Raw genomic sequence first — 27,521 nt, 5'->3', positions numbered from 1 at the left:
ATGACCAATTAGGTGGCTCCCCCCAGGGCCTGGCGTCTGGGCATGTTTCCTCACCCTGTTCCACCCTGAAATGGGTCAAGTGAAGAAGAAGAAGAAGGTCATTATTGTTAGTAGTAGTAGTAGTTGGATACTACTGTAGATTCTAACTTTGCTTCTGCTTTGTTTCCAGACTCAGGAGCACCCCCTGCTGGTGTGAAGGAGTGGGAGTGGAGGAGGAGGAGGAGGAGGGGGAGGAGGATTCTGTCATCACTGCACACTACATTCTCCCTCCTCTCTCTCTCTCTCTCTCTCTCTCTCTCTCTCTCTCTCTCTCTCTCTCTCTCTCTCTTTCTCTTTATTGTCGTGAACATATTCAGACACAGTTTTGCCAAAGCATTAATACAACACTGGGCATTAAGAATATTAAAAAAATATATATTTTATTTTGTTCTCTCACTGAGACTCTCTTCTGCTCTGTATGGTTCTGGATACTGCAGAGGTAAGTGGGCAGTGTGTGTGTGTTTATAAATAATTTATTATTAAACAGTATTTTCTGTTATTATATATTATATATTATATTATATATTATATTATATATATATAATATATATATATATATATATATATATATATATATATATATATATATATATATAATTTTATTACCGTTATTACTCATAGAGTCTTTTATTTTATTTTATGTTTGTGTCTTATTGTGTCACCGCAACCCTGAAATAAATTGATCAACAAAAAAGGTCATGATGATGATCTTGTGTATGGTTTATTTTGATGGTGTGTCTTTAGGTTTATTTGTTTTTACGAATAGAATACGAACAGATTTACGAATAAATATTTTTCTCTGGTCCTTCCTCATAGGGAAGATGTACAGTATGAATAAACATTAATATTAATATTAATACTAATATTATTATAATAATAATAATAATCATTATTGTTGTTGTTGTTGTTTTTGTTGTTGTTGTTTTGGTGTTGTCATTAATATTATTATTGTTGTTGTTGTTACTTAAATCAGCAGGTAAGCTGTGTAATTCATTTGACTGTGGGTATTTATTCATATCCTTATTTATGGTAATGAGCTGTTAGAGTGGTGATATATTCCAATCATTTTCAATTACTTAATTTGCATATTCATTAACCCGGGAGCAGCAGGGATGTGATTGGTGGTATTTCTCCGCTCAGTGTGAGTGGGCGGGGCTCCGTCTCTGTGTACGTGCCGCGTCATGGCGGCTCTGGGCTCTGAGGGAGTGTGTTAGGTGTGTTTTTGCGTGGAGTATGTCCAGGTGTGTGTAGTGTTTGTGTTCAGGTGTGTGAAGGTTTGTGTGTGTTTGTGATTAAAGGCTGAGAATGCGGCTCTGGTTCAGTGAACACAGCTGCAGGTAAGAGGCTGAATTTTGTGTGTATCTCTGGGCTGTTTTCCTTCTCTTCCTTCTCCACTCCTCCTCTGTCTCTATCTTTCCTGGCTCCTTTAACGCGGTAATGTTGGAGCTTGTGCTGATGCGTAGCCCGTTTTCTTTCTCCGTCCTAGTCCTTGGCGGTTTACCGTTGCTGTAGTTGATAAATATCGCGGAACGCCGATGTACCGCAGAAAGTGGGAACGTACAAATGAGCGTCTAACCAAACAAGGCTCGCGTTACTGAGTGCTCTGACCAACCCAGACACGTTTCTTTGCGTGTTTGGAGGTGAGATGTTGTAATAAATGAGTTCTCAGTAAAATAAAGACACTGATGGTGAATGGGTGAACTGTGTTAATAATGTTGTTTGTTTAATCTACTGGTGTAAATTATTTTTAATGAAATCAACATTTTATTAAGCTTGAATTTAATTTAACGACATCCAGTTCACTTTATTTACGTACATTGTTTAACTCTATTAATGCTAGTTATTAGACGTATAAATGCAGTTCTGTTAATGGTGCCAATGCCCATGTAAGCTCTCTCTCTGCAGTATGTCCAACCTGCTGGTGTTCCTCTGACTTGGCCCCCTCCTCCACGTTCCTCCACCCCCAACGATGAGCGTCCGTGTTCATGGTTGCCATGGCAATGCACCAGGCTTTTTCGCAGAGGATGCACCACGTCCCCCCGTCCCAGGTGAGGATGGAGAGGATGCGTCCTGTATCCGTCGCCAGACGATCCCTCGTCTTCGACACGGAGGAACAGCGTCCCTGCGGCGGCGCTGTGACCTGGGCTTCGAGCCTGAGGGCAGTGCCTCACCTGCACCGGCCCACCTGCGATGGGCGGAGTCTCTGCACTTCCTGCTGGACGACAGGGATGGGACAGCGCTGTTCCGTGACTTCCTGCTGCAGGAGCGGTGTTCCGACCTGCTGGATTTCTGGTTCGCCTGCAGCGGCTTCCGGAAACTCCCGGCTGCAGACGCCCAGGACACTCGGAGGCTGAAGCTCGCCAAAGCCATCTACAGGCAAGGGATGCCTTTTATTTATTTATTTATTAAAAGTATTTACAAGTTTTGAACTTAATGCCAGAAACATTCTTAAAATATGTGAGAGAGGGACATGTTTGCCACAGACCACATCGCTTCTCTTTAACAGCACTCTGTAGGGGTTTGGGAACGGAGGAGACAAGTCGCTGTAGCTCTAGTGTTAAAGGTTTTTGCTGGATACAGGTCTTTAGCTGCTCCACAGTTCTGTCTATTGTCATATTTTTATATTGTTTTACTGCAGAGCTGTGCTTTTGTTAGGTGCACAGAAAATGGTTTGGCACAGTCCTCCTCAAATAATGAAGTCTTTCCCTAAAAAAGACGTCACCTGAATGGCAGCATGTTGCACTAACAACTTTATATTTATTTATAATTTGTTCAGCATTAAAGCTGGCTTCTTAAAAGTAAGTCACCCAGGCCATGTGTACTACTAATTCTCCCCTGAGTTGGTGAATTACGGCAGCTCGTAAAAAAGAGGTTTTGAAGAGGTTCAAACGTTCCTCGGATCGGTGGTCGACGAAAGAATCCAGCGAGAGCTGGACGCTGCAACAGGGAAGGAACAAACCCTACTGATCTCTCCCAAACAACAACAACACGCCAATACACCATGAGTAAAGGTTAACGTTAACTGCTTAATGTTACTGCCGCCGTTGTGGTTTCCAAAGCCTGCTGTTCCCCTTAGAGATGGGGTTTAGAGACAACACCCAACACATTTCAGGGGGGAGCTGTGGGAGAGAAAAACCAACCAAGGACCAATCAGAGAGTGGAGTCCCGTAGAGTCATTACCATTCAGTATAAACCTCTGTAGTGTCTATTTAAGGGCATGCTCTGTGTGTATGTTGTTAACAGGACCTACATAGCAGACCGGGGCGGAGGCGGCGGGGTGGTGTCGAGGAAGATCAAGCCTGGGACAAAGAGTTTTATCCGGGAGTGTGTGAGTCGGGCTCAGGGGAGCCGAACCCAGCTGGACCCAGCTCTGTTCGACCAGGCCCAGATAGAGGTCCAGGCACTGATGGAGGAACACACTTACCCACTGTTCCTCAAGTCCGACATCTACCTGGCTTTTGCCCGGCGGTCCTCCGCCGAGGACCACAGCCCCAAGCTCTCCACGTCCCCCAGCGCCCAGGACACACACTCAGGTGGGCTGTAGCAAATGGGCCTCGCTTAGACACCAGCTGTGGACACAATGTATTTTGTATTCTCTTTAGGGGGCACTCTGTGTGTGACTGGGGGGGACGCAGACGGAGGGAACCAGACACTAAATTAATAAATGAACTTCACTGTATTCCTCCTCCTCCTCAGAAACCCTGCTCCCCAGCTACCTGCCCCCACTGGCTGAAGATAAGGAGTGGGTGGAGTCTACAGAGCCAGGTCACGCCCACTCCAGCAGACTCACTCAGAAGCTGCTGATGGAAACTGCCTCCCACCGCAGCACAGCCAATCAGATGAGGCCTGACGCCTGGGAGGCCAGGTGATTTTGCTCACTAATCCCCTCTTCCTGACTCCGCCCACCAGTGTGTTCGGCCATAGCAACAGTTACTATGGTTTCTCTCTCTGTTCTCTCTCTGTCTCTCTCTCTGCAGGATTGGCATGAGGGAGTGTATAAACCCGTATTATATAAACAGTGGTTCTGCTCGAGCGCCGGTCGGTAGCGCCAACGACTCTGAGCTTCAGAGTCTGTCCAGTGACGCAGACAACGTCTCCCAGACCGACAGCAGTGTGTACGGACACACACACACACACACACACACGTTTATTATCTGATCGGCTATAACATTAACACCACCTGCCTAATGTCTGTAACATACTTCTGACACTGTGAGGCCTGTAAGCCGGAGTGGAGTTGGGGTCTCTGAATCGGACCAGTTTCTCCAGCTCCCCCCTCAGAATCCGGACCGGACTAAGATCTGAGGAACCTGGAGCTGTTAGGGAGCAGCACTGCCCTGAAGGTTGGGCTCCATCTGCAGGAAGAGGAACATCCACAGAACTCCAGAACCCATGGTTCTCCAGAAGAATATCACCCAGAGCTCCACACTGACTCCGCCCACTTGCCTTCTTCCCACAGGGCACCTGGGGACGTCTCTCCCCTCCGTCCACACCAGAATCCATCTATCCTAGAAAATGTACCCAGACGTTCAGAAGAATGTTCTTAAATATAATACTCCCAAAAAATGGGTGCTCTGGGTTCTTCCTAGGCTCCAAAAACACATTGGTAGGTGGATTGGAGACTCAAGTGTTCGTAGGTGTGAATGTGTGAGTGCATGTCACCCTGTGATGGACTGGTGCCCTCTGGAGGTGGACAGGGGTCAGTGCCACCACTCAGACTCCCTCCAGTGAGCGGCGCTGCGCTGCAGTAGCTCTTCTGTGGGATTGGACCAGACTGACCCCTCCACTCCCTCCTCTCACTGCTTATCCTTCCTCTGAATGCTGTGGGTCAGTTCTGAAGACTGTACACTGGGAACTCCCCCCAGATCATATTTCTGGAGACTGGCCACAACGTTATAAACATCATAGTGTGGCCCTCACCTCCCCTGGCTCTGGTTTTAATCTTGTGGCTGATCAGTGTATTTATAAACCAGCCTCATAGTTACAGCTATTTTATTTTAATAATTTATGTCTCTCTCTCTCTCTCTCTCTGTGTAGGGATGGTATTCCTCCGTATCATATTCTGAAGCAGCAGCGCAGGAACATGCATGAAAGTGTTAAAGCAAACGGCCACATCCCTCTACCTCACATACCGGTGAGAGAGAGAGAGATTTCTAGTTTTCCTGGGCTGTGATTGGCTGGTTGTGGTCTGAAACCTATGAAAAGAACCTAAAAAGTGCGATGTTAATGTGCTCACACTGACTTTTTGACACAGTATTATCCCCAAGAACAGAACAAACCAAACACAGTCTTCTGCAGCTTTTTCCTGATGGAGCTCAGAACGAATGCAATGCTCAATAAACTCTTCACTATACACACTGCTTCATTTATAGGTTCTTTTCTGTTGATTAAAGTGAGAATGTGATTTTAATATGACACACAATCATTGTACAATCACAAAAGAGAGGAGAGTGTGTGGATTTACATTTACAATTATACTTTAAACCAAAGGTTTTAAATAATATATGTTCACTGTGTGTGTGTGTGTTTAGCGGACCCAGCGTTTGCCGAAGGACGTCCAGGTGGAGCCGCAGGAGTTTGCGGCGGAACTGATCAGTCGACTGGAGCTGATCCAGAGAGAGAGAGAGAACCAGAGAAGACTGGAGGAGAAACTGCTCAGAGTGCGCATGGTGAGTGAGTGTGAGTGTGAGAGTGTGTGAGTGATTAAAGGTTGACCGTGTGTGTTTCTGTAATACATGATACAGGAGGAAGAGTGCGAGGATGCTGACATTTCCACGGTGACCTCGTTGCCAGGCCCTGGCTCCCATTTCCATGGTAACGGTGGGGGTCAGCGGGGTGAGGACGCCCAGGCCATTCTCGACGAGCACCTGCAAAGAGTAATGAAGAGCCCGGGCTGTCAATCACCCAGAAACTCCACCCACATGCACTTGGACCCCCACCGCTATGGCAATGGGGGGCGTTGTTATAGTAACAGCCCAGGGATCTCAACAGGGACTGGTCAGAGCGAGACTTGGGGTTACAGGTGAGTGTATATGTTATATGGGTGGATGGGTGTGTGTGTGTGTTGTGTAATGAAGTGCATGTGTGCGCTCCAGCAGTAGCAGAGGTAACTCCTTATCTCGGCGGAGTGTGAAGGGGAACAGTGAGAATGGGTGTGGCACTGATGGACGTGGCTTCATTGGTTTGCATGGTCTGGAGCGGCCAGTGGAGGCGGAGCAACAGCAGAAGGTCCTCCAGTGGATGATGGAGGGAGAGCGGGACAGTGGATGCTACACAAAGAGGTAAACACTTATGTAGGTGACTCGTCCTGGACATCAGTGTGTCCTACAGTTTACTCAGAGACAGGTGTCCAAGACGTCCTCATATCTTTAGGACAAACAGACACGTGGTCATTTTGTCCCCTGGGGTCTCCACACTGTGGGGCGTTTTTTATTCCTCCAGCAGGGGACGTCCAGGGCCGCTCTGGGTACAGGTCCATAAGCTAATGCAAGTATGAGACGAGGGGCACCAAGCCCCACCCCTGGGGTCAGGACTAGGGTAGTGTCCTGATCTGGGAGCAGGGGAGCAGTCGTCTCTGCTGCCCCCTGCTGGAGGACAGAGTCCAGACACATCAGAGGTCTTTAATATGACACTGTAAAACTGTCTCTCTCTTTCTCTTTAGCTCATCCTGTGTGCGGTTGGGCTGGGGGAGTGGGACTGATACAGTCCACTGCAACAGCCAATCAGAAGAAGGGAGGCGGAGACTTGCGCCACAACACAACAAACAGAGGTGAGGGAATGGTCTGCTTTTACCTGTGGCCAGCACCTGGAATTATTTAATAAACTCTCACTTGTGTGTGTCTATCTCTGTTTTTCTCTATGTCTGTTTCTCTCTCTAGAAGTAAAAGGTCTGTGTGTGAGAACCTCACTGTGGCGTATTATTTCTGTGGAGAACCCATTCCCTACAGAACCTCAGTTAAAGGAGCAGTCATCACCCTCGGGCAGTTCAAAGAGCTGCTGACCAAGAAGGGCAAATTCAGGTGAGTAGTCGCCATAGCAACAGGACCGCTGCTGCCTTTAGCATGTGGTATAGGTTACAACATTAGTGCAACATTGTATGGATGTTACTTTGTTACAGATGTTATGCAATTGTTACACTGAGATTGGGCATATTTGAAATTGTCATGTGTCGTTACACTGTGATGTGGAACAGCTGTTAAATTATTAAATTTGCAGAAGTTACACTGTGACATCGGACAGATTTTACACTGAAATCTGACAGATGTTATGCTGTGATTCAGCATAGATGATATATTGACACTGGACAGATGTTACCCTTTGAAGTCAGACAGACGTACTGTGAGTTTGGACAGACACTGGGCTGCAGTGTTAGACAGATGTTGTGTTGGACAGATGTTACCCTGTGAGTTCTGACAGATGTATTGCGAGATCAGACACACTGGGCTGCAGTGTTTAAATGTTGTGTTGCAATGTTGGACAGATGTTACCCTGTGAAGTCAGACATTCTTTGATGTCGGACAGACATTCCACTGTGACAAGTGTGTGTGGTGTGTTTGCAGGTTCTACTTTAAGAAGGTGAGTGATGAGTTCGACTGCGGCGTTGTGTATGAGGAGGTTCACGAGGACGATGCGGTGCTGCCGGTGTTTGAGGAGAGAGTCATCGGGAAAGTGGAGAAAATAGACTGAACCCAAAGAGACCACCTTAACAGGAACCGCCTTAAAAGACTGAACATGCCTTTGGGACCACAGACATGATCTACGTCCACTACAGGAACTGAACGAGTGTGTGTCCATCCCGAAAAGTGTGTGTTACTCTAATACAGAGTTTAATACAGGAATTTATACACACCGGCGGTGTGTGTGTGTGTACTGGGCTAAACTCTGAGCGGTTTCCACAAAACAGTTTAGCCCAAAGCCTGTCCAATAGGGACTGAGCTGACAGAGATTCCTATTAGACATTCCTCAATGCTGGGCTTAAGTTATCGAGCTAACTGAGAAATCCTGCCGTGTGTATCACCCCCTGGAGACGCTGGGTGTTGAAGCTGCTGCTGTGTACAGACTGTTGATTCTTTTAAATTTGGGTTTTGTTTTTGCGCCACATTGTATAGACTTTTATTTTGAAGCTGAGCTGCAGGGCTACAGTGGTGAATCTGATTGTGTTTTTAAAGTTTTCTGAATAAATTCATCGATAAACCTATTCTTCATCCCTTTATTTTTACCATAGTCCACAACAACACCTGCATTTCTTATTTGTTCATATATATATATAAAATATTACAGTGGGAGTAAATGAGTCATTTGGGTCTACAATTATTTTAATAAATCTTGACAAGCAAATGCTATTATTAATAATAATATTTATTAATAATGTTAGGAATATATAAAATTGTAATTGTTGGATATATGAGGAGCATTGTTATGAAACTTCAGTGCTGTGTTCCTGTTTGTTCTGTGTGAAGCTCCGCCCCTTTGGGAGTGGGTATTTAAACAGCGGACTAATATACAAACACAGTAAAAACAACAGCCAACGTGTGCTGCCTAAATAAAGAAAACGCGAGATAAAATGAGCTGCTCTGATTCTGCTCCGCTTCTGCCGTCAAATGCAGAGACTTTAGAATGGCCCCACCCCATCGTCTGAGTCTGTCCAATCACAGCACTAGACCTGCTTTTATGTGAGAGTGCAAAGACGAGGTTAAATGCAGCAAAACAGACACAACGAGCGTGGAGAAATAAGAGTGAAAAAACAGAGAAAACAAGAAAGGAGAAGAAAGCGAAAATGGCTAAGCTTCTGCTCCTCGCTCCTCACTGCTGTGCGCTCGGGGTCGGGGTGAACAGCGAGCGGCTCATTATCATTTAAAGGAACAGGTGCTGAAAGCGGGCATTCTGAACTGTGGAGGGAAAGCGTGTCTTTGCTGTGAAGTCAGGCTGACTGTTCGGTTACCTGCATAATTCTGCTGACACAGCTGAGCATCATCTCTACAAACTGTCTCCTTTACAGCAGCAGGGGACAAAACGTCCACGGCACCCCCGAGCGTTTCTATTGGTCGGTTCATGGAGAAACTCTCACAGCAGGAGACGCGTAGCTGGCTCAGTACAACTGGGAATGGACTTGAGGTTTTAGAGATTTTTTTTGCTTCTTATCTAAATAATTTAAATATGTACAAATTCATTAATTCATTATTAAAACCACCTATACAGTTCAGGATAGTGCATGTCAGGAACTCATCCCAACACTGGGGTTATGAAGTGGTGATTTGTATGTGTATAAAAATCACAGCCTCGCTGTTCGGCGGATGACGCAGCGGAGGTGACGCAGACCTCGTCCTGGGTGGTGATTGGCTGCAGGCTGGAGGCAGAGCGGTAATTGGCTGAAGGCTGTGGTTTGTTTTGATGTGGGCGGTGGGGTGTATGTGGGTTTCAGAGGCGGTTTAAGGAGTTTAATGACGGGTTTAAAGGTGTTTAAAACCCCGGGGACGATGGCGGAAGAGTGTAATTACCGACCCGAGGCCGGAGAGGGGCGGACGGACCGCGTTAAACAGGTTTGCGGGCTTTTATTCGCGGTTAAAGTCACAGCCAGATAGAAAAAGTACGTTGAATGAAGGTTCATTTGATCGTTTTACGCGTTGAGCGAGCGTCAGAATTATTTATTCATCACCTGGGTTTTAACTCAAAGATAAAATCACACATTGTTTATGACTGAACCAGGGCCAAGTGGATTACATTTACACAACATTTAATCATTTATACAACATTTAATTAACGTCAAGCAATGGTTATTATCATCAACACTAAATAAATATATATCTCGATTAATCTATTAACATATTTAAAAATGTGGGTATCATAACAGAGGGAGCTACAAACTGTCACCTGTTACACAGTCTGTTTTATTTGTAATAACACATTGCTGTATGTAAAATCTAAATAAAAAAGGCAAAGATGAACCACATATAAATGCAGTGACAATTAAAACTGACTATTTCATATTTCAACACATTGTGGAAAAAGATACACATCCAGTAGAATTATTCTCAGGAATATTCACCACTCTGTTACCTGTGGTGGGCTGAGCAGGTAGTGTCAGGTACAATCCTGGGGTTGTGGGTTCAAGTCCCGCTCCGGGTGACTGTCTGTGAGGAGTGTATTCTCCCCTTGTCTGCACGGGTTTCCTCCGGGTGCTCCGGTTTCCTCCCACACTTTAAAAACACATGTTGGTAGGTGGATTGGAGACTCAAAAGTGTCCGTTGGTGTGAGTCAATGTGAGTGTGTGTCGCCCTGTGAAGGACAGGCGCCCCCTCCAGGGTGTGTTCCTGCTTTGTGCCCAGTGATCACTGACCCTCCACTGAGCTGTAACAGGGAGAACAGAGCTTCTGTCGGTGCTACTCCGGGCTCAGCACTGCAGAAACTGCACTATGTAACTACTGGAGGAGGGTAGGAAACCATGTCACCCCCATTGATTTCCATACACTGCTGTAAATATAAATTCCACCAGGAGTGGTGGACTACTGCTGCTCCATTTAAGGTGGACCAGATGATCTCAGGAAGAACCTTGGAGAATTACTGATGTAAACTTAAAGCTGTGTGTGATGCCTGTGTTACAGGTGAGTGTTACATGTGTGAACTGGAGCTACCCAGCAGGTGTCAGGACAGGTCCGCTGCTCTATTTAAGGTGGACGGGACAATCTCAGTGTCTGGGTGAACTGAGGGGCTGCAGCTGTGTGTGTTACCTGTGTTACAGGTGAGTCATTTACCTGGTGTCTCCAGAGGAACAGGCTCAGGTTTAGCGTTTCTGTGTCTTCTGCCTCCTAGCACTTTATAATATAACTGATAACTTATTTATCAGAGCAGTAAGAGGGTTTATAATGTGACTATCTGATTACTAATCCAGTTTACTTTGTGAAACCAGAGGGAATGTGATGAATCTATATGTCCACTAGAGGTCGCTGAAGTCAGTTATACTGTAGTTTAAGACAGCTGGGCACTACGGCCGAAAGTGTTCTATTAAATGTTTCTAAATTGATGAATCTTCATCCCAATATAAAATGTCCATTCACAAAAATACATCAAATATTTATATATACACTATAATATTTAAGTTTTATTATCAGAGCATTATAAATGTGCACATATACGTAAATTACTCACTGGAACGATGTCAATAATTTAGTTTACACCCCACTGGGACAGACTCACTTCTAACATACGTTACTCCCCATAGAAGCAGTGTGTCCTCAGGAAAATATTCCCAGAGCATCACCACCTCAGGCCTCTAAAGATGTAGAAAAAGGAAAGAGACACAAACATCATGAACACCCCCAGTGTAAAGTTCATTCATTCATTCATTATCTATAACCGCTTATCCAGTTCAGGATCACAGTGGATCCAGAGCCTACATGGAATCATTAGGCGCAAGGCGCCAGTCCTTCACAGGGCAACACATGCACTCACACATTCACTCACACCTATGGACACTTTTGAGTCTCCAATCCACCTACCATCATGTGTTTTTTGGACCGTGGGAGGAAACCGGAGTACCCAGAGGAAACCCACACAGACACGGGGAGAACCTCACAGACAGTCACCCGGAGTGGGACTTGAACCCACAACCTCCAGGTCCCTGGAGCTGTGTGACTGCAAAACTACTTGCTGCACCACCGTGTGTCACCAGTGTAAAGTTCTGACGTGTAAACATATTAAATAGAAGCCAGTAGAGGGTTTGTAACCATGAGAATCAGAATCATTGCAGTGGCTTCTTGTCAATGGAAGCCTTGTCATCAGGAGGTGGGTCTACTCCTGTTATTACGGTAAGTGACGGTGAGGCACAGAGAACAGGAGACTACAACAGGTTTAACTCATAAAGACATATTATAGTCTTATCGTAGGTTCATAGGGTTCATGTCAGGACTGTACTCACCTGGTCATCACCTTTTAATTTGTTTTATTCATATTTTTAATATTAAGCACAACTGAAAAAACAGAAAAAAGACACTAGTGTTGATGTCAAAGATTAATAGCAAGTAATTTTACAGTTCCACACCACAAACAGCAGAGGACCAAGAGAGACAGCGAGAGAGAGACAGAGAGAGACAAAGAGAGAGGGGGGTCGGGGTAGGACAAACAAGTATGCAAATAAATAACAAAGTGAAAACTAGAGGGTGAAAGTTCAAGAACCTTCGTGAATTTCGCTTGTCACGTATTGCTAGCATCGTTGCCACATTAGTTTATATGCTGCTTAATAGCTATGACTTTAAACAATCTATCCAATACTACCTTTAAAATACCACCAGCTTAAAGAGACTGCCAATATATTTTGACTGACACCTTACTAAAAATTCCACTTAAAAAAATCCCCATTTAAATTAGACTTCCACCTTAAATAAATGACCACTTCAAATAACCCAATGCCAATTCATTTTGATTGCTACCTTTAAAAATATTCCACCTTAAGAAACCCACAATTTTATTAAGACCACATTAAAAACAACAAGGTTAGTTGGATTTCCAGCTTAAAGACGACCTTTAAAATCTTAGCCTGTATATTTCTGTGTCCCTGTCCCTGAGAACGAGAGGTCTGATTTTTGACGTGATGGGTCTCGGTGTGCCCGGGTCTGATCATCTGAAATGCCCGTAGCTTCAAAATTGACCGATTTAGAGCAGGTTGAAATTTTGGCCAGTGCATTCCTATGGGAAAAATTCTCATTCATCAAGTCGGATTGCCCCAAAAAGCACAAGAACCCGAGATGGCATAGGATCTATGACCATGTGAAGTTTTGCGGCTGTAGGATGAAAACAGGAGAGGAAAGGAGGAGTAGCATTTTACACTTTGCGAATAGAATAATAATAATAAAAGAACAATAATTTGGCTTTGACAAGCCAAATTAATAAAGGGTGGTGTTCATTTATTAAATAGAGTATCCAATTTCTTAATTATTCCTCACACTTCTCTGAGGCATGTCTCAATGAAAAAGCCAGTCGTTCCATTACATAGATTTCCTGCATCCTGATATTTCCAGTGTGAGAGAGTAGGGGACACTTTTCAGCCCTTTCCTAGTGATTTTTTTTTTTTTTTTACTTCTTTCTAATAGGATTAATAACAGTTATTGTTTAATTGAACTGAACTTTATTAATTAAAGATCTGTCACCACCCCTGTCCAAAATGGAGAACTGGTAGGACATTCCCAGATGATATAAAATGTCCAGCGGACTTGTTACCACACAATCTCCAGCACTGACCCTGTTCAGGTTTATTACCTGGATAAAAAACAACGTTCTTCCAGTCAAACTCCCTGCGTATTCCTGAGCTTGTAGTGTTAGTAAATGTTGTACATATATTTACCCATTATTTATTTTCCAGCTTAATATTAGCTTCTTTCTCCCATCTCGATACAGATACATTGCAGATAAACCCCTTTTTGATTGTAACAGAGTAAGTCCTAGTGAGGAGTCTAGGTCTAGGTAGGCACTGACTGCATAGACAGGTTTTATCAGCACTGAAGCTGTAACATACACGGCATTAGCATCAGCTACAGTGGAGTAAGGTGTGGAATAAAATACAGCTTCAACTACATTTCCCTCGCAGTAAAGAGACAAGACAACGCGTTTTATTCACAAATACTTCACAATAATACATCAGTTCAGCTGAAAGATGAAATATAGATTGGTAGCGTAGATTAGCACGAGCGTTAACATTTCTGTCTGTAACCGTCTGTCTTTCTCAGTCTCTGTTAGCTTTAGATACAGTTGGCTCTGCTACGTGTCTCACTGGGTTCACTCAGGCTCTTCAGTGATCTGTGTGCGTCTGCATCGGTAATAATGGCGACACCCAACACACAGTCCGATCCCCAGCAACACAACAGCAGCCTCTACGCAGCTAGCGATGATGGACAGGTGTTTGTCTGGTGGAGACACACAGATAGATAGCATCTGTTCTCTGTTCTCGTGTGGACAAGGAAAGCTGATCTTTTCTGAAACACTGACATCACACAGCGTGTCTGTCTCTGTCTGAAACTCACACAGCTACTCACTCCCTCTACAGTGAACTACATCAGTCATAAACCACACTGTACATACACAGACCACACTAGAGTTCAGATACACACAGATGAATAAATATAAATGATATGTGTTAGAAATATATAATGCATGGTCAAGATCTAGATTCAGTCGTTTCAGGACATGTGTAGTGCACTATAGAGGGAGGACAGAGTGATTTGGGATTAAACAACTGTTTCTCACGCTTCGTGGTGTTTTGATGCCTCTCTAAGAGGACCCCTACTGGACTGGCGTGAGAATGCAGTCGATTTTGTATTTGTCTGGGTGGGAATATTTTCAAAAACAGAGGGAGGAAAATTGTACTTGTTGCTGTTTTCACATGTGAAATTCCATTAATTTCAGTGAGATTTGCTGCCGCAAGTGAATTTCCCCACAGAGGATTTCCAGGTAAATAACTTCCATCTGCGAAGTTTGATGAAGTCTGACCAAAAGCGCTGCTGCTCTGTGTGTCCTCTGAGGCTCTCTGTACTGTCTCTACTCTGTCTGAGCCACAAGGGAACTGCACTGAGTGCTGCGGCTTCAGAACTGGAGACATTACACACCTCTTTACCACAGATTACACACTACAACACGAGAGTTACAGTGAAAGTGAAGCTACAAACTCTCCTCTGAGAAACTCCTCATTTTCACAGCACCAGCTCTACAGTGTGACACTGCTGAACCAAAATGGAGGACTGTTTACAGCACTGATATAATGCCCCGCCCATTTCACTATGTGACATGAAATGCACAATCCCAGTGTGACTGGGGTGGAGTACATAGGAATCCGTGTGAGATTCACACTCGGGTGTCAGAGAGAAATAATCAGTCCCTTCCTTGTTGGAGGCGGAGCAGATGTAGCGCTGGACATGAGCGATGATGAGGGTGGAAGTTTTTTTGAGAAGATGTTTTTTTCAGGGGACAGCCAAATGATATCTCAGCACTGGGATTAGCACCAGCTGTACATTCCCACTCCAGCCTGTTGTCTTTCGTCCTGGACACTGTACCCCCAGTGGTCTAAGATGGGGTTTATTTGTGAAAGAAGAGAGAGAGAGAGAGAGAGAGACCCAGAGAGAGAGAGAGATAGAGAGACTGTATCTTTTAAGGTGGTGTGGTGGGTGTGAGTAAGAAGCGACTGTATCTTTTAAGTTGGAGCGGTGTGTGTGAGTAAAGACTGTATCTTGTTGGTGTCTGAAGTGTAAATGTCTGTAAGTGTTAATTCACTGTTTGAATTCCCACAGAAACTCGTGTAACTCGAGCTGTTTAGTTTTGTAACACTTTCACTCTGTGTTTACTTTCATGCAGTAAGCGCTCTCCTGAATTTAGTAATGTAACTGTGACACCAAAAATAAGTCAGTGTTACCCCCCTATGGAGCAGGAATAGAGCAACATCCTCATCTCGGTTGGTGCTTTTCAGCGTCTCTTCGTTGTCTAAAAACCTCCAGATGGTGTTTCTCTGCCGTGAGCAAAGAGAACAAAGAGAAAGCCTAGCATACCGGACCCAGACAATTTTTTTTTTTACCCATTTACAGAAACTGGGGCTTTCCAGTGCAACCAACTGCAGAGCAGCACATGGAGAGAGCATACACTCAGAGTTTAATACACAGGGTTTTTAAATTAAAATTATAAACGTCACCTTTTAGTGAAGATGTTCAGGAGGAGTTCTGTTGGGTTGTGTTACATGCTTTTAAAATTTTCTGAGGGCAGGGAATGTCAGTGTTTGGTTTAGTGGTGTACTGTGTATTTGCAGTAGATTGTACAGTTCTAAGCATCTACAAACAAAATATATCACTGAGCCATCATTACCTGTCTGTTGTGTGGATGACTTTCTTTAAAATACTTACGAATGTCTATCGCTACATGCAATAATGTAGTAAACTGGTTCTGACTGACTGCGTTAGCTGCTCTAGCTTTTGGCATGATGCTGATGCATTATGGGAAATGTAATTCTTGCAGTGAATGTGTGTGGAGTTTTCTTTATTCATTCATTATTATAAAATAAATAAACCAGACTTTTCAGCGCTGTGATTTTAGTGGGGCACAGCCTGCAGTGACGCCCCCTGGTGTTAGTGCCTGTCAGCTAACTGGCTAAATCCCTCGCATAGTGCCGTCACAGGTAACAGTGAAGGTCTCAATCTTGGCTCCACAGTGGTGCAAAGCTGTTTTTAATATTGTGTGTGATATACTCACAGTGTACGCTTATGTTCACCAGCTCTGAGTATAACTCAAAATATACTTTAAATAACACACTTTCACTTCACCATTTGTAACCTCATTGTTTGTATTTCTAACATTCATATGAAAAACACCACTTCATATCCCTCCTGCAAAAGCTGAAAAATTATTTGATTTAATTTCAGGAAGTTTATTTACTATACGTGAATTTCACCCAGTTTTGTAGCAGTATGAAACCAACACGATGCATTCCTTTGTTGTTTCCTTAGTCTACAAACCCTAAAGGCTGGAACTACCGAGTGTAACAGCCCTAAAGACTGGCACTCCCAAGAGTAACAGCCCTAAAGACTGGCACTCCCAAGAGTAACAGCCCTAAAGACTGGCACTCCCAAGAGTAACAGCCCTAAAGACTGGCACTCCCAAGAGTAACAGCCCTAAAGACTGGCACTCCCAAGAGTAACAGCCCTAAAGACTGGCACTCCCAAGAGTAACAGCCCTAAAGACTGGCACTCCCAAGAGTAACAGCCCTAAAATCTGGCACTACCAAGAGTAACAGCCCTACAGACTGGCACTACCCAGAGTAACAGCCCTAAAGTCTGTCACTACCAAGTGTAACAGCCCTAAAGTCTGAAAACTGTCCAGCATCTAAAACCATCCACATACATATTAGATGTGTTGCCTGCGCACTTTATGAAGGAAGATGTCTGTTGTCTATCTGAGGACATACTGCAAATAGTAAATGGGTCTCTACTTTCAGGGATCTTCCCTCTAAACTGCAGTAATCAAACCTCTCTTAAAAAAAGAACAGTTTAGACAGCACTATCCTGAACAACAAGAGACCAATCTCTAATCTTCCATTCATAAGCAAAGTTATTGAGAAATAGTCTTTATTTAGCTCAGCAAATTTTTACATGTACACTGTTATTATGATGACTTCCAGTCTGGCTTCCGTCCACATCACAGCACAGAAACTGCCCTCATAAAGATCCTAAATGACATCCTTCTAAACTCAGACAGCGGAAAAATATCTGTGCTAGTGCTTCTCGATCTTAGTGCTGCATTTGATACTGTCGATCACAGCATGCTTTTAGACAGACTAGAGAACTGGGCGGGGCTTTCAGGAACAGTTTTCAGGTGGTTAAGTTTGTATCTAGGGAATAGGAATTACTTTCTTGCTATCTGTAACTATAAATCAATATGAACATTGTTGACCTGCAGTGTTCCACAAGGATCCATCTTTGGGCCTCTACTGTTTAACTTTTGCATGTTAAACTTGGGCAAATCATTAAAAATAATAAAATTAGCCTATCATGGTTATGCAGATGACACTCAGTATTTAACCAGTCACCAGACAACTATCGTCCCATTGGCACACTCTGCAACTGCCTAGAATCAGTAAATAACTTGATGAGGGACAGCTTCCTTAAACAAAGATAAGACAGGTGATTGTGTTTGGCAGCAAGGAGCATAGACTTGAGGTCACTAATCAGTTTAACAGCAGAACTCTAAAGACTAAAGGCCAGGTCCCAGACAAGGGTCTGCCCCGGGGTCTTTAGTGCCCTCAGACTGACCTCATTACCCATGCGCCCATAATGTATTTGTGCTGGTGTTTTCAGGAGGTGGGGGACGGAGGGTTTAAGGTGGAGCTGAACTCGGAGGAGATTCGGGAGTTTGTGTTTAATGGGGAAGAACCAAACGTGAAGCAGGAGACGGAGGATCAGCCCGAGACTGAACACACACTGGAGGAGGATGAGGAGGACACTACAGGACAGTGGGACAGGGACATGGTCATAAAGAAGGAGGAGGATCTGGACAGCGCTGAATATTATCCTCAGAGTCAGGATCATGTTACTGCAGGTAAATAAAGAACAGCGTCTGTTGAATTAAAGGTGCAGTCAGTCCTTAGCTCCATGAGAATTTAACAGACAATGTGTCGCAGAGATTATTTATGATTTCTATTTATTGACCTAGTCAGGACACTAAGTGTCAGTGTAACCTGCTGAGGTGCTATAAAGCTCAAATCAAAGTATCATCAAAATGTATTAAAAGATTCTTTGCTCTATAAGTGAAGTTATGTGGCTATGAAAGCTCATCAACCAATCAGCTCTGTCTGTGGCTTTGGCATAGCTTATTGAGTATCAGCAGCCAGGGTAGCTGGTGCTATAATATGAGACAGAGTCACTGGTGTTCGGGATTCTGTGCGAGAGAATTAGTCTCTGGGATTAATCTGAACCTGAACCTGATCTTAACACGAGAAGCTCTTTCAATTGCAGTTCTGCGGAGGTCAAATCTGACCTACTGTTTGTTTAAATTTCAGGAGGTGGCGATGAGGCGGAGCCTGCCGTGGACATCCCTCAGAGCTCAGAGCGGTCGTACCCGTGTCCTGAGTGTGAGAAAACCTTTCGGTACGCCTCAAACCTGAAGATTCACCTGAGAACTCACACCGGAGAGAAGCCGTTCTCCTGCTCCCAGTGTGGGAAAAGGTTCACGGCGGTGACGAGTCTGACCTCTCACCTGTACATTCACACTGGAGAGAAGCCCCACCGCTGCTCCGAGTGCTGCAGGAGCTTCAGATCCGCCTCCAATCTACGAGCTCACAAAATGACTCACACCGGAGAAAAGCCCTTCCGCTGCTCCGACTGTGGCCGGGGGTTCGCCAGGTTCAGCAACCTCAAAATCCACACCATGATTCACACTGGGGAAAGGCCTTTTTCCTGCGGTCAGTGCGGGATGAGCTTCACGTCCGGTCCCATCTTAAAGAAACACTCATACATCCATGCAGGACCTCAGCAGTGTCCTGAGTGTGAGTTGATCTTCAGCACTTTACCCGATTTAAAAGCCCACTGTAAAGTTCACACCGGCAACAACCCTCTGACCTGCGCCAAGTGCGACCAAGGTTTCTGGCGAAAGAGGGACTACGACGCTCACATGAGGATTCATACCGGAGACCAGCCTTCGTGTGCCCAGTGTCAGAGGACCTTCACCAGCAGGAGCACCCTCACCCACCACATGAAGCTCCACTCTGGAGACAAACCCCACCAGTGCTCTGAGTGCGGGAAGGGCTTCGTCTCCCCCTCAGAGCTAAAACTGCACCAAAGAATTCACACTGGAGAGAAGCCCTTCCACTGCTCCCTGTGCGAGAAGAGCTTCACCAGCTCGGACTCTCTGAAGAGCCACAGGGTCACACACACAGACAACAAGCCCCACCAGTGCCCCGAATGTGGGAAGACCTTCAAACGTCCCTCCGAGCTGAAAGTCCACCAGAAAATTCACACAGGAGAGAAGCCACACATCTGCCCCCTCTGTGCCAAGACCTTCTGCAGGCCCAGGGACCTTAAGATCCACACCAGGTTTCACACCGGAGAGAGGCCGTTCGTCTGTGGGGTGTGTGGGAAGAGGTCGGCCACGTCCGGACACCTGCAGATCCACATGAGGACGCACTCCGGGGAGAAGCCTCACGTCTGCAGCGACTGTGGGAAAGGCTTCATCCAGCTGTCTCACCTCAAAGCTCACCAGTTCATTCACACCGGGGAGAGGCCGCACCACTGCGCCCAGTGTGGGAGGAGCTTCACACAGCTGAGCAACTTAAAAACACACCAGAAAACACACCTGGTGCCATCCTGAGGAGACTACTGTATCACACTCTTCTCAGTGGAGGGACCTCAGGGACTGCAGTGTTCACTCTGTCCTAACTCCCACAGCGTAGGAATACAGCTAAACGGGAGTCTTCCAGGTGCTCTGGTTTCCTCCTGGAGTTAGTGTGTGTGTGAGTGTGAGTGACTGTGTGTTGCTGATGCTCTGAACTGATTAGCTGTGGCGCCCTCTGGTGGGAGCAACTGAACGTGGAGGAAGCCCGTGAGGAACCCCCTGATTAAAGCAGCACCTCGGCACTTTAACGTTCAGTTCAGCCCCCCCCCCCCCCCCCCCCCCAAACCCCCCCCCCCCCCTTCACCTTCCTCACCTCAGAGAACCAGAAGGGGCATATAACGTCTTTACCATCCGGTCAGGCATAAATCTGGAGAGTTTGGTGGCGTTCCCCTTCGGTGTGTGTCAGCTGTTCGTTTCTTTATCAGTGTGCTGTGTTGGGCCAGATGTTTTAATTCTGAAAAACACACCAACAGATGAATAAACCAGTAAAAAAAATGTATGTTTGTGTTTAGGTTTCTTTGCTGAATTTTCACCCAATAATTTATTAAAAATAATAATAATCTTTATTTTTATACCACCTTTCATATTTTTTTTTAAATAAATATGAAACTATAAAAAGTGTAGTAATGTAGTGCAAGAAAAGATGATTAAAAATAATTGACGTTATTATAAAACAAACAAAGAAATCAACTAAAAGGATTTAAAGGAAGAGAAAAAGACGAATTAAACTGGAGTTTTCCTGCTCCCTGAGTGAGAAAGAGAGGCTCTAAGCTGCTCACTGGTTCTTGGGAAACCTCCATGTTTTACTAGCCTCTATCTGTAATTAAACATTGAGATATCGTGTTTAAAATGCCCCCGATAGCTGATCTCACTCTGTAACAGACAATGTCCAAATCGTGCCGTGTGATAAGGGGGAAAGGGGGCGTCCCACTCTGAGAGAGGGAGAACAGTTGGGTTTTCTGTGACTCCTGGGCATCCCCAGGGATCAAACCAGCCACCTCCCGATAACAGGCCCAACATTTACAACACTGTTACTGAGTTAGTTAACTCAGTGCTTTAAAGATACAGCCCTGTGTTTGTTTGTGTAAATCCAATTCTATTGGCTTAAAGAAACACTGTCATATTTTTATCTTAAAAATGACAGTTTCAGGATCATTGTGATGCTCCACTGGGCTGTAACAGGGAGAACAGAGACTCTGTTGTTCTACTCTGGGCTCAGCACTACAGAAACTGCACTGTGTAACTTTTGGAAGAGAGTAGGAAACCATTACTTCATTGTTTTCAGAACAGCGCTGTAAAAGCAAATCAAATTATACCTAGTTTTGCTTTATAACAGATATAAGTCTGCAACTGTCACATATAAAGTTAATTAAACCTTTATATTAATATTTTTAACGCTTTGGACCCGAATCCCGCATTTTGCGGGGTGAAAAACACGCCTTATATAATCAACTTTGTAAGTCTTGAATGTCTGAATGCTTCTGTGAGCTCCGTATACCGTTAGAAAGCGCAGATCCTACCGTTTCTAAAAATAGCGCTCTCATCGCGGTGCTGTGAAGCCTCTGGGAGTAATCCAGTGTGAAAAACCACCTAAAAATCAAGGCGCTCCTTCAAAATTTTTGTCTTATGTCCTTCTCATGAAAGACTCTAATGATAGGCGCTAAAATCAGAAAAAAAAGACGCTGCAAAGGGACAAGAAAGACGGTGTTTACTTTCAGTTTCGTTTTGACTCACATAACGTCAACCCACGCTGTCTCTGGGCTGAAAAATATGAGTCATCAGCAAAAACATATTCCTATTATTGATTTATGGTTTTTCAAGGTTTTTGGAGGTTTAACATCAAATAACACTGCATTAGATCAACAAATATAAACTAAAAAGCTTAAATAATTCTTTATTGTGTGTTTTCTAAATAAACAAGTATTATTTCATCATTTTTTAAAAAGATTATAATAATAGTAATAATTGTAAATATTATCAGCATCTGAGAAAACTGCCAAAGTACCAAAATGTTTTTTATTTGTTGAGATATTGTCCATATTTGCCCTGAACTAAATTCCTGAAAGCCTGGGCCTGCTGTGACTGCCAGAGCTTTATCAGTCATACATCCCAGAGCTTAGAATATAAAAAAAAAACATGTCCGTCTGATGCTACAAATTTATTTTGTCACAGTAATATGACATGTAATAAATTAGCATCAAAAATGCTTATGTTTCTCAACTAACAGACACCTCACGCTAACAATCTGTGTGAAAATATCCGATGTGGGAATATGATTTCAAGGCTGTACATTGAGAAATATATATAAAAAGCAGGCGCTAGGTAAAATTTTGGTCAAAACATGAAAAATTTATAGAAAAATGTATTTATTGGTCAGCATGAAAACCTCAAGTGATTACATATTTGAGTAGCAAAGGTTCTTTAGAAAATAAAATAACATATTGAATATGGCTATGTCACATAATTACTGTTTAATTGAGGAGTGTCTCACAGAGTGGACAGTGAGTGGACAGTGAGTGGACACATGGTTTAAAAACTCCAGCAGCACTGTTGTGTCTGATCCACTCGTACCAGCACAACACACATTAACACACCACCACCACCACCACCACATCAGTGTCACTGCAGCACTGAGAATGATCCACCACTCTACTTACTGTACATATACACACCTGCTCCGTGGGAGTCATGAGCACAGAAGGACAGTGGGGGAAAGGGGGTAACAAAGTATGCAGAGCAACAGATGGGCCACAGTCTGAAAATGAAAGGTGCAGGAAATATATAAATAAGGCACACATGGGTAAAATTAATGAATGAATTATAATAATATTGTGAGGCTGTGTTGTGTGTTAGTTTGCTAGCTTTTACACCCAAATACTTGCACTATTGTTAAAATGACGCTGTCATATCCTGATAACTCCCTCATCAATTACCATCAACACCCAACTGTGACTTTGAAAACAGGCAGGCACTCAGTCACATTAACCAGCCTCCATACCTCTATATTTGCACTACTGTTTACATTGGTACTGTCACTTAATCTCCTCATCAGTACCTAACTGTGACTCTTTAATAGAACCGGTATGCATTTGTACATTTTATTCAGTTGTTATACCATTATTTTGCTCTATTGTTTATATTGCCTTGTACATCAACTATCCTACCCAATCAGGTTATAGTCTTCAGTCAGTGTCCCATTGTCTTATGTATGTCTATCAGTGAGATTGTTTGTATCGCATGTCCTGCACTTGTCTTCTGTCTGTTCGCTTTCATATATTTATATACCTAGTTTAGTTGATTTTAGTCTATTTTGTTAATATTAACTGCAACTTGGAGAGGAGAGTAGCGTAATTACAATCCTTTGTATGTCCTGAACATATGCAGAATTGACAATAAAATACTACTTGTAAGTTTATGGGACTTTTATTTTGAAGAGAGGTCTTTTCAGTGTGGCTGCACTCTGCTGCCCCCCGTGGTCGGGCTCCTGTGTTGTTCTCTGCACTGGACCGAGATGGAAGGGTTATGAACGCGTGAAGAACGCGTGATGAACGCTTTAACTCTGGTGTGTAGGTGTGAGGCGGAAGGTGTAATCCGCCGCTGTCTCTGCGCCGCGGCTGGAGAACGGGAGATGGTGAAGGAGGTGTGTGTTTGTTCTTGTTCTTGTTTCTCTTTACGGAGCGATTTCAGAGGTGAATTAATCTCATATCTGTTAAAGTCAGGGTTTTATCTGTGGTCTGAGAAACATTTACCGAATAAAAGCCCCTGGTTGTTTATGTTTTTCTTCTTGTCCCAGATTTACCGCTGCAGCGCGGTGGAGTGGCCTTTAGATGGCGCTGTCATGTTTTAATTCAAACCTTGTTAACTTTATTTATGGAGCAGGTTTCATATCGGTAGCAATTCAGGGTGCTTTAAAAACACGAAATAAAGCGTAACAGCACTTTACAAATATAAATATACATTTAGGAATGATATATAAATAAACACTAATGTAGTATTTTTCAGTTTAGCTGGTTAACGTCATCCCAGAGTCAAACCTGTCCAATAGAAACAGAGCCCTCAACCCTAGGCTTAAGGTATCTGGCTAACTGAGAAATCCTGCTGTGTGGAATATTGATTTAAATGGTAAATATAAATGTTCACACACGTTAGCACAGATTAAACTCTTATCTGATAAAGCGTAGCCCCAGGTCGCGATGGCACCACCACCATACTTTACAGTGTTGAACACGTATTAACAGATGAACACAGGGTGAATATATATACCCACTTTAACTCATGAGAAAAATGGCACAGTAGCTCCCTTAGCACAAGAACAGACGTGAGACGTCCACAGCTTACAGGGAGTGACCGCAGTGTGTCCAGTCTATTTATAAAATGTTGATGTTAATTATGATGACGTTTAAGATGGTAGGGAACGGTCAGGATGACAGAGGGCGTGTCCACAGGGGCAGATGTAGGACCTTGTTACCAATGCGCGCACTCTGTGTTTGTGCTGGTGTTTTCAGGAGGTGGAGGACGGAGTGTTCAAAGTGGACCTGGACTCGGAGGAGATTCGGGAGTTTGTGTTTAACGGGGAAGAAACGAACGTAAAGCAGGAGACGGAGGATCAGCCTGAGACCGAACACACACTGGAGGAGGACGAAGAGGAGGAGGAGGAGGAGGAGGAGTGGAGGGACACTCTGGAGCTGAGTGGAGACCCCACAGTGAAGGAGGAAGACGATGAAGGTGACGTGGGGAATTCTCCAGAACATATTCCCTCAGGTGAGTTAAAACAAGGGTAAATGAGTGTTCACACACGCTAGTTAAATCTGAATTTGAATCTGAATATATTTAGTATTGGTGTAGGTGTCCCAGTGTATACAGTATATTTATAAATATCACAGTTTCAGGATGAAGGAGCAGTTCCATCCAAGGATTTGCATATTTAAATCTGTTGTCCACTGTGTTTACTGTGTGTGTGTGTGTGTGTTTAAAGAGGAATAAATGTCTCCAGTGTTTTAGTCGCTCGCTCTGTGCTGCTTGTTTATTTTATTTAGTATTTTTAGTAAGTTTAGTAAGTTTTTTTTATATTCTACTTCTAATATTTGAATATTGTAATTAATTTATAAAACTAAATTAACATTGTGATAAAAGTTAATTAAAAAGTCTCTTTAAAGGAACACTATGTAAGATTTAGGTCTTGCTTCTGGGCTCCCCCTAGTGTAATTCGTTTTAACAGCACTCTACTGAAATTTGTCGGAGAGGTAGAAGGACGGGGTGGCTACCCTTTTCCGAAAGTTACATAGTGCAGTTAATGCCATGCTGATCCCAGAGTAGCAACAGCAGAGGCTCTGTTCTCCTTATCACAGGTCAGTGGAGCACCACAGTAATTTTGAAGCTGTGATTTTAAGGTCAAATATTACATAGAGTTCCTCTAATGCAGTAGGGCTGCATGATTATGCTGCTGTGTTTTCTTTATATCAGTATAATATATAATATAACAATGACTTACCGTGACTCTAAAAGCCCCTCAGATTTAATGTGTCCTTGTAAAAGTCATGTTTACATTCCTTCAGTGATTAAACCTGTTGTTTCATTCATGTTGTTGTTGTTTTTGTTTTGATCAGGTGGTGTCGTGGTAAACAAAGACTCCGAAGACCAGCGCCAGAGAAATTCAGACAGAGACAGCGCTTTGGAAATGTTTGAAGGAGTTTTAAAGCTGAAACGGCGTAAGAGAATTCATACCGGTGTTCAAACCCACACCTGCTCAGAGTGCGGGAAACATTTCGCCAACAGAGGCTCTTTGTTCAACCACAAGACGATTCACACCGGAGAAAAGCCGCACCGCTGCGATCAGTGTGGAAAGGCCTTCAGAAATTCTTCAATGCTCAAAGAACACACTCGAGTTCATACTGGAGAGAAGCGCTTCGAATGCTCACAGTGCGGGAAACGCTTCGGTAAAAAGATCCACCTGTCGGACCACACGCTGATTCACACCGGAGAAAGACCGTACCAGTGTCTCCAGTGCGGAAAGAGCTTTTTGTACAGGAAGTCTCTCCGGATCCATGAGATGACTCACACCGGAGAAAAGCCGTACGTGTGCGCTGAGTGCGGCATGGGGTTCGCCACCAAAGGAGGCTTCACATACCACACGCGAATTCATACCGGAGAGAAACCTCACCTGTGTCCTGAGTGCGGGAAGAGCTTCTCATCCATAACGTACCTCAGATGTCATCAGACGACTCACACCGGAGAGAACCCCTTCGTCTGCACTCAGTGCGGGAACACCTTCACCACCAGAGGGTCTCTAACCAACCACATGACCATTCATACTGGAGATAAACCTCATCGCTGCTGCCACTGTGAGAAGAGCTTTGCTCGCCCGGCTCTCTTGAAGATTCATATGATGAGCCACACCGGAGAGAAGCCTTTCCCCTGCTCTCTGTGTGAGAGGGCCTTCACAAGACTCTTCGACCTCAAGGCTCACATGAGGATTCATACCGGAGAAAAGCCCTTCACCTGCGCTCACTGCAGCAAGAGCTTTTCACACTCCAGCACCTTTAAAATCCACATGAGGATTCATACCGGAGAAAAGCCCTTCAGCTGCGGGCAGTGCGGGAAGAGCTTCACACATGCCAAGACTTTCAAAGCTCACAGGAGGATTCACAGTGGAGAAACGACTCTTTAAAGAATGATTAAAGGTGCAATCAGCCCCTTCCTCCAGTGATTTCTTTCATGATTTGAGTAAATCCTTTCATGATTTGAAACATATGTTATACATGTGGGGGACCCGCTCTGTGGAGATTTATGAAGGGAGTGTAGAACAATAGAAAAATGTTTTTAAACATATTCTAAGTTATATTTTGTAAATATTGTTTTTATATTTAGATAAAAAAAACACACTGACCCAGAACCACACCTGAGTAAAGAGGATTCATACCAGAGACGAGTTACGCCAGTGGGAATGCTGCTCCTCCGGATTGACTCCTCACACTGATGCTCCCTAAATTTAACTGAACTTTAAAGGCTGCATGAGACACTTAGTATTTTATTTAGCACAAATATATACAGAATATTTAGCAATTATATTATTATTTTTATTTTATACTCAGATTTTCACCCAAGAGTTGGGACTTTTATGACTGTAGTCTGTGTTTATCTGGGTCTGTTGTTTAACAGAGAAAAGAAAGTCTTTGGTAGAAAATAAACTTTAAAAAACATTAATAAACTCGTTCATGCTCTTTCTGTTCAAACCACTGTGTATTAAAAGTGATGTTCTTGATTGTAATCTAAAAACCCTGCGTATAAAACTCTGAGTGTGTCTCCTCTCCATGTGCTGCTCTGTAGCCAGTTTGCGCTGGAAACCACTCTGATGTGTTTACGAAGCCCCAGTGTCTGTAAATGGGTAAAAAAAAACTAAGTGTCTGTGTCCGGTATGCTAGGCTTTCTCTCTCTCTGCTCACGGCAGAGAAACGCCATCTGGAGCTTTTTAGACAACGGAGAGACTCCAAATGCTGAAAAGGACCAACTGAGATGAGGATGTTGCTCTATTCCTGCTCCATAGGGGGGTAACACTGACTTATCTTTGCTGTTAAAGTTACATTACTTAAGGTAGTAACAGTGCTACAAAACTAATGTCACATGAATTT

General features: G+C 43.9%; 2 protein-coding genes across 7 annotated transcripts; both read left to right on the top strand.

Moving 5' to 3' along the window:
- The first annotated feature begins 454 nt into the window (after window positions 1–454).
- LOC136686520 (axin-1-like) lies at window positions 455–8,228 on the top strand. 6 transcript variants are annotated; one of them, XM_066660355.1, is made up of 12 exons: window positions 455–478; window positions 1,945–2,415; window positions 3,283–3,572; window positions 3,736–3,904; window positions 4,017–4,154; window positions 5,077–5,173; window positions 5,571–5,708; window positions 5,784–6,061; window positions 6,135–6,320; window positions 6,701–6,808; window positions 6,918–7,058; window positions 7,599–8,228. In XM_066660355.1, the coding sequence occupies exons 2-12, from the start codon at window positions 2,009–2,011 to the stop codon at window positions 7,723–7,725; spliced, it is 2,079 nt and encodes a 692-aa protein (XP_066516452.1). In that variant the 5' UTR covers window positions 455–478; window positions 1,945–2,008; the 3' UTR covers window positions 7,726–8,228. The 6 variants fall into 6 exon arrangements, with proteins under 6 accessions (XP_066516452.1, XP_066516455.1, XP_066516450.1 ...); XM_066660353.1 differs by lacking the exon at window positions 455–478 and adding an exon at window positions 1,014–1,376; XM_066660356.1 differs by lacking the exon at window positions 455–478 and adding an exon at window positions 1,014–1,376 and having other exon boundaries at window positions 1,931–2,415.
- A 1,234-nt stretch (window positions 8,229–9,462) lies between these two features.
- Window positions 9,463–27,110, top strand: LOC136677086 (zinc finger protein 585A-like). The gene is made up of 5 exons (XM_066654493.1): window positions 9,463–9,578; window positions 17,862–18,102; window positions 18,563–19,857; window positions 24,399–24,654; window positions 25,500–27,110. The coding sequence occupies exons 1-5, from the start codon at window positions 9,480–9,482 to the stop codon at window positions 26,558–26,560; spliced, it is 2,952 nt and encodes a 983-aa protein (XP_066510590.1). The 5' UTR covers window positions 9,463–9,479; the 3' UTR covers window positions 26,561–27,110.
- Window positions 27,111–27,521: the final 411 nt, after the last annotated feature.

The sequence above is a fragment of the Hoplias malabaricus genome, chromosome 2 (assembly GCF_029633855.1).
Source record: "Hoplias malabaricus isolate fHopMal1 chromosome 2, fHopMal1.hap1, whole genome shotgun sequence".
In the NCBI taxonomy this organism is placed as follows: Eukaryota; Metazoa; Chordata; class Actinopteri; order Characiformes; family Erythrinidae; genus Hoplias; species Hoplias malabaricus.
This window is presented reverse-complemented; position numbering and strand designations above follow the sequence as displayed.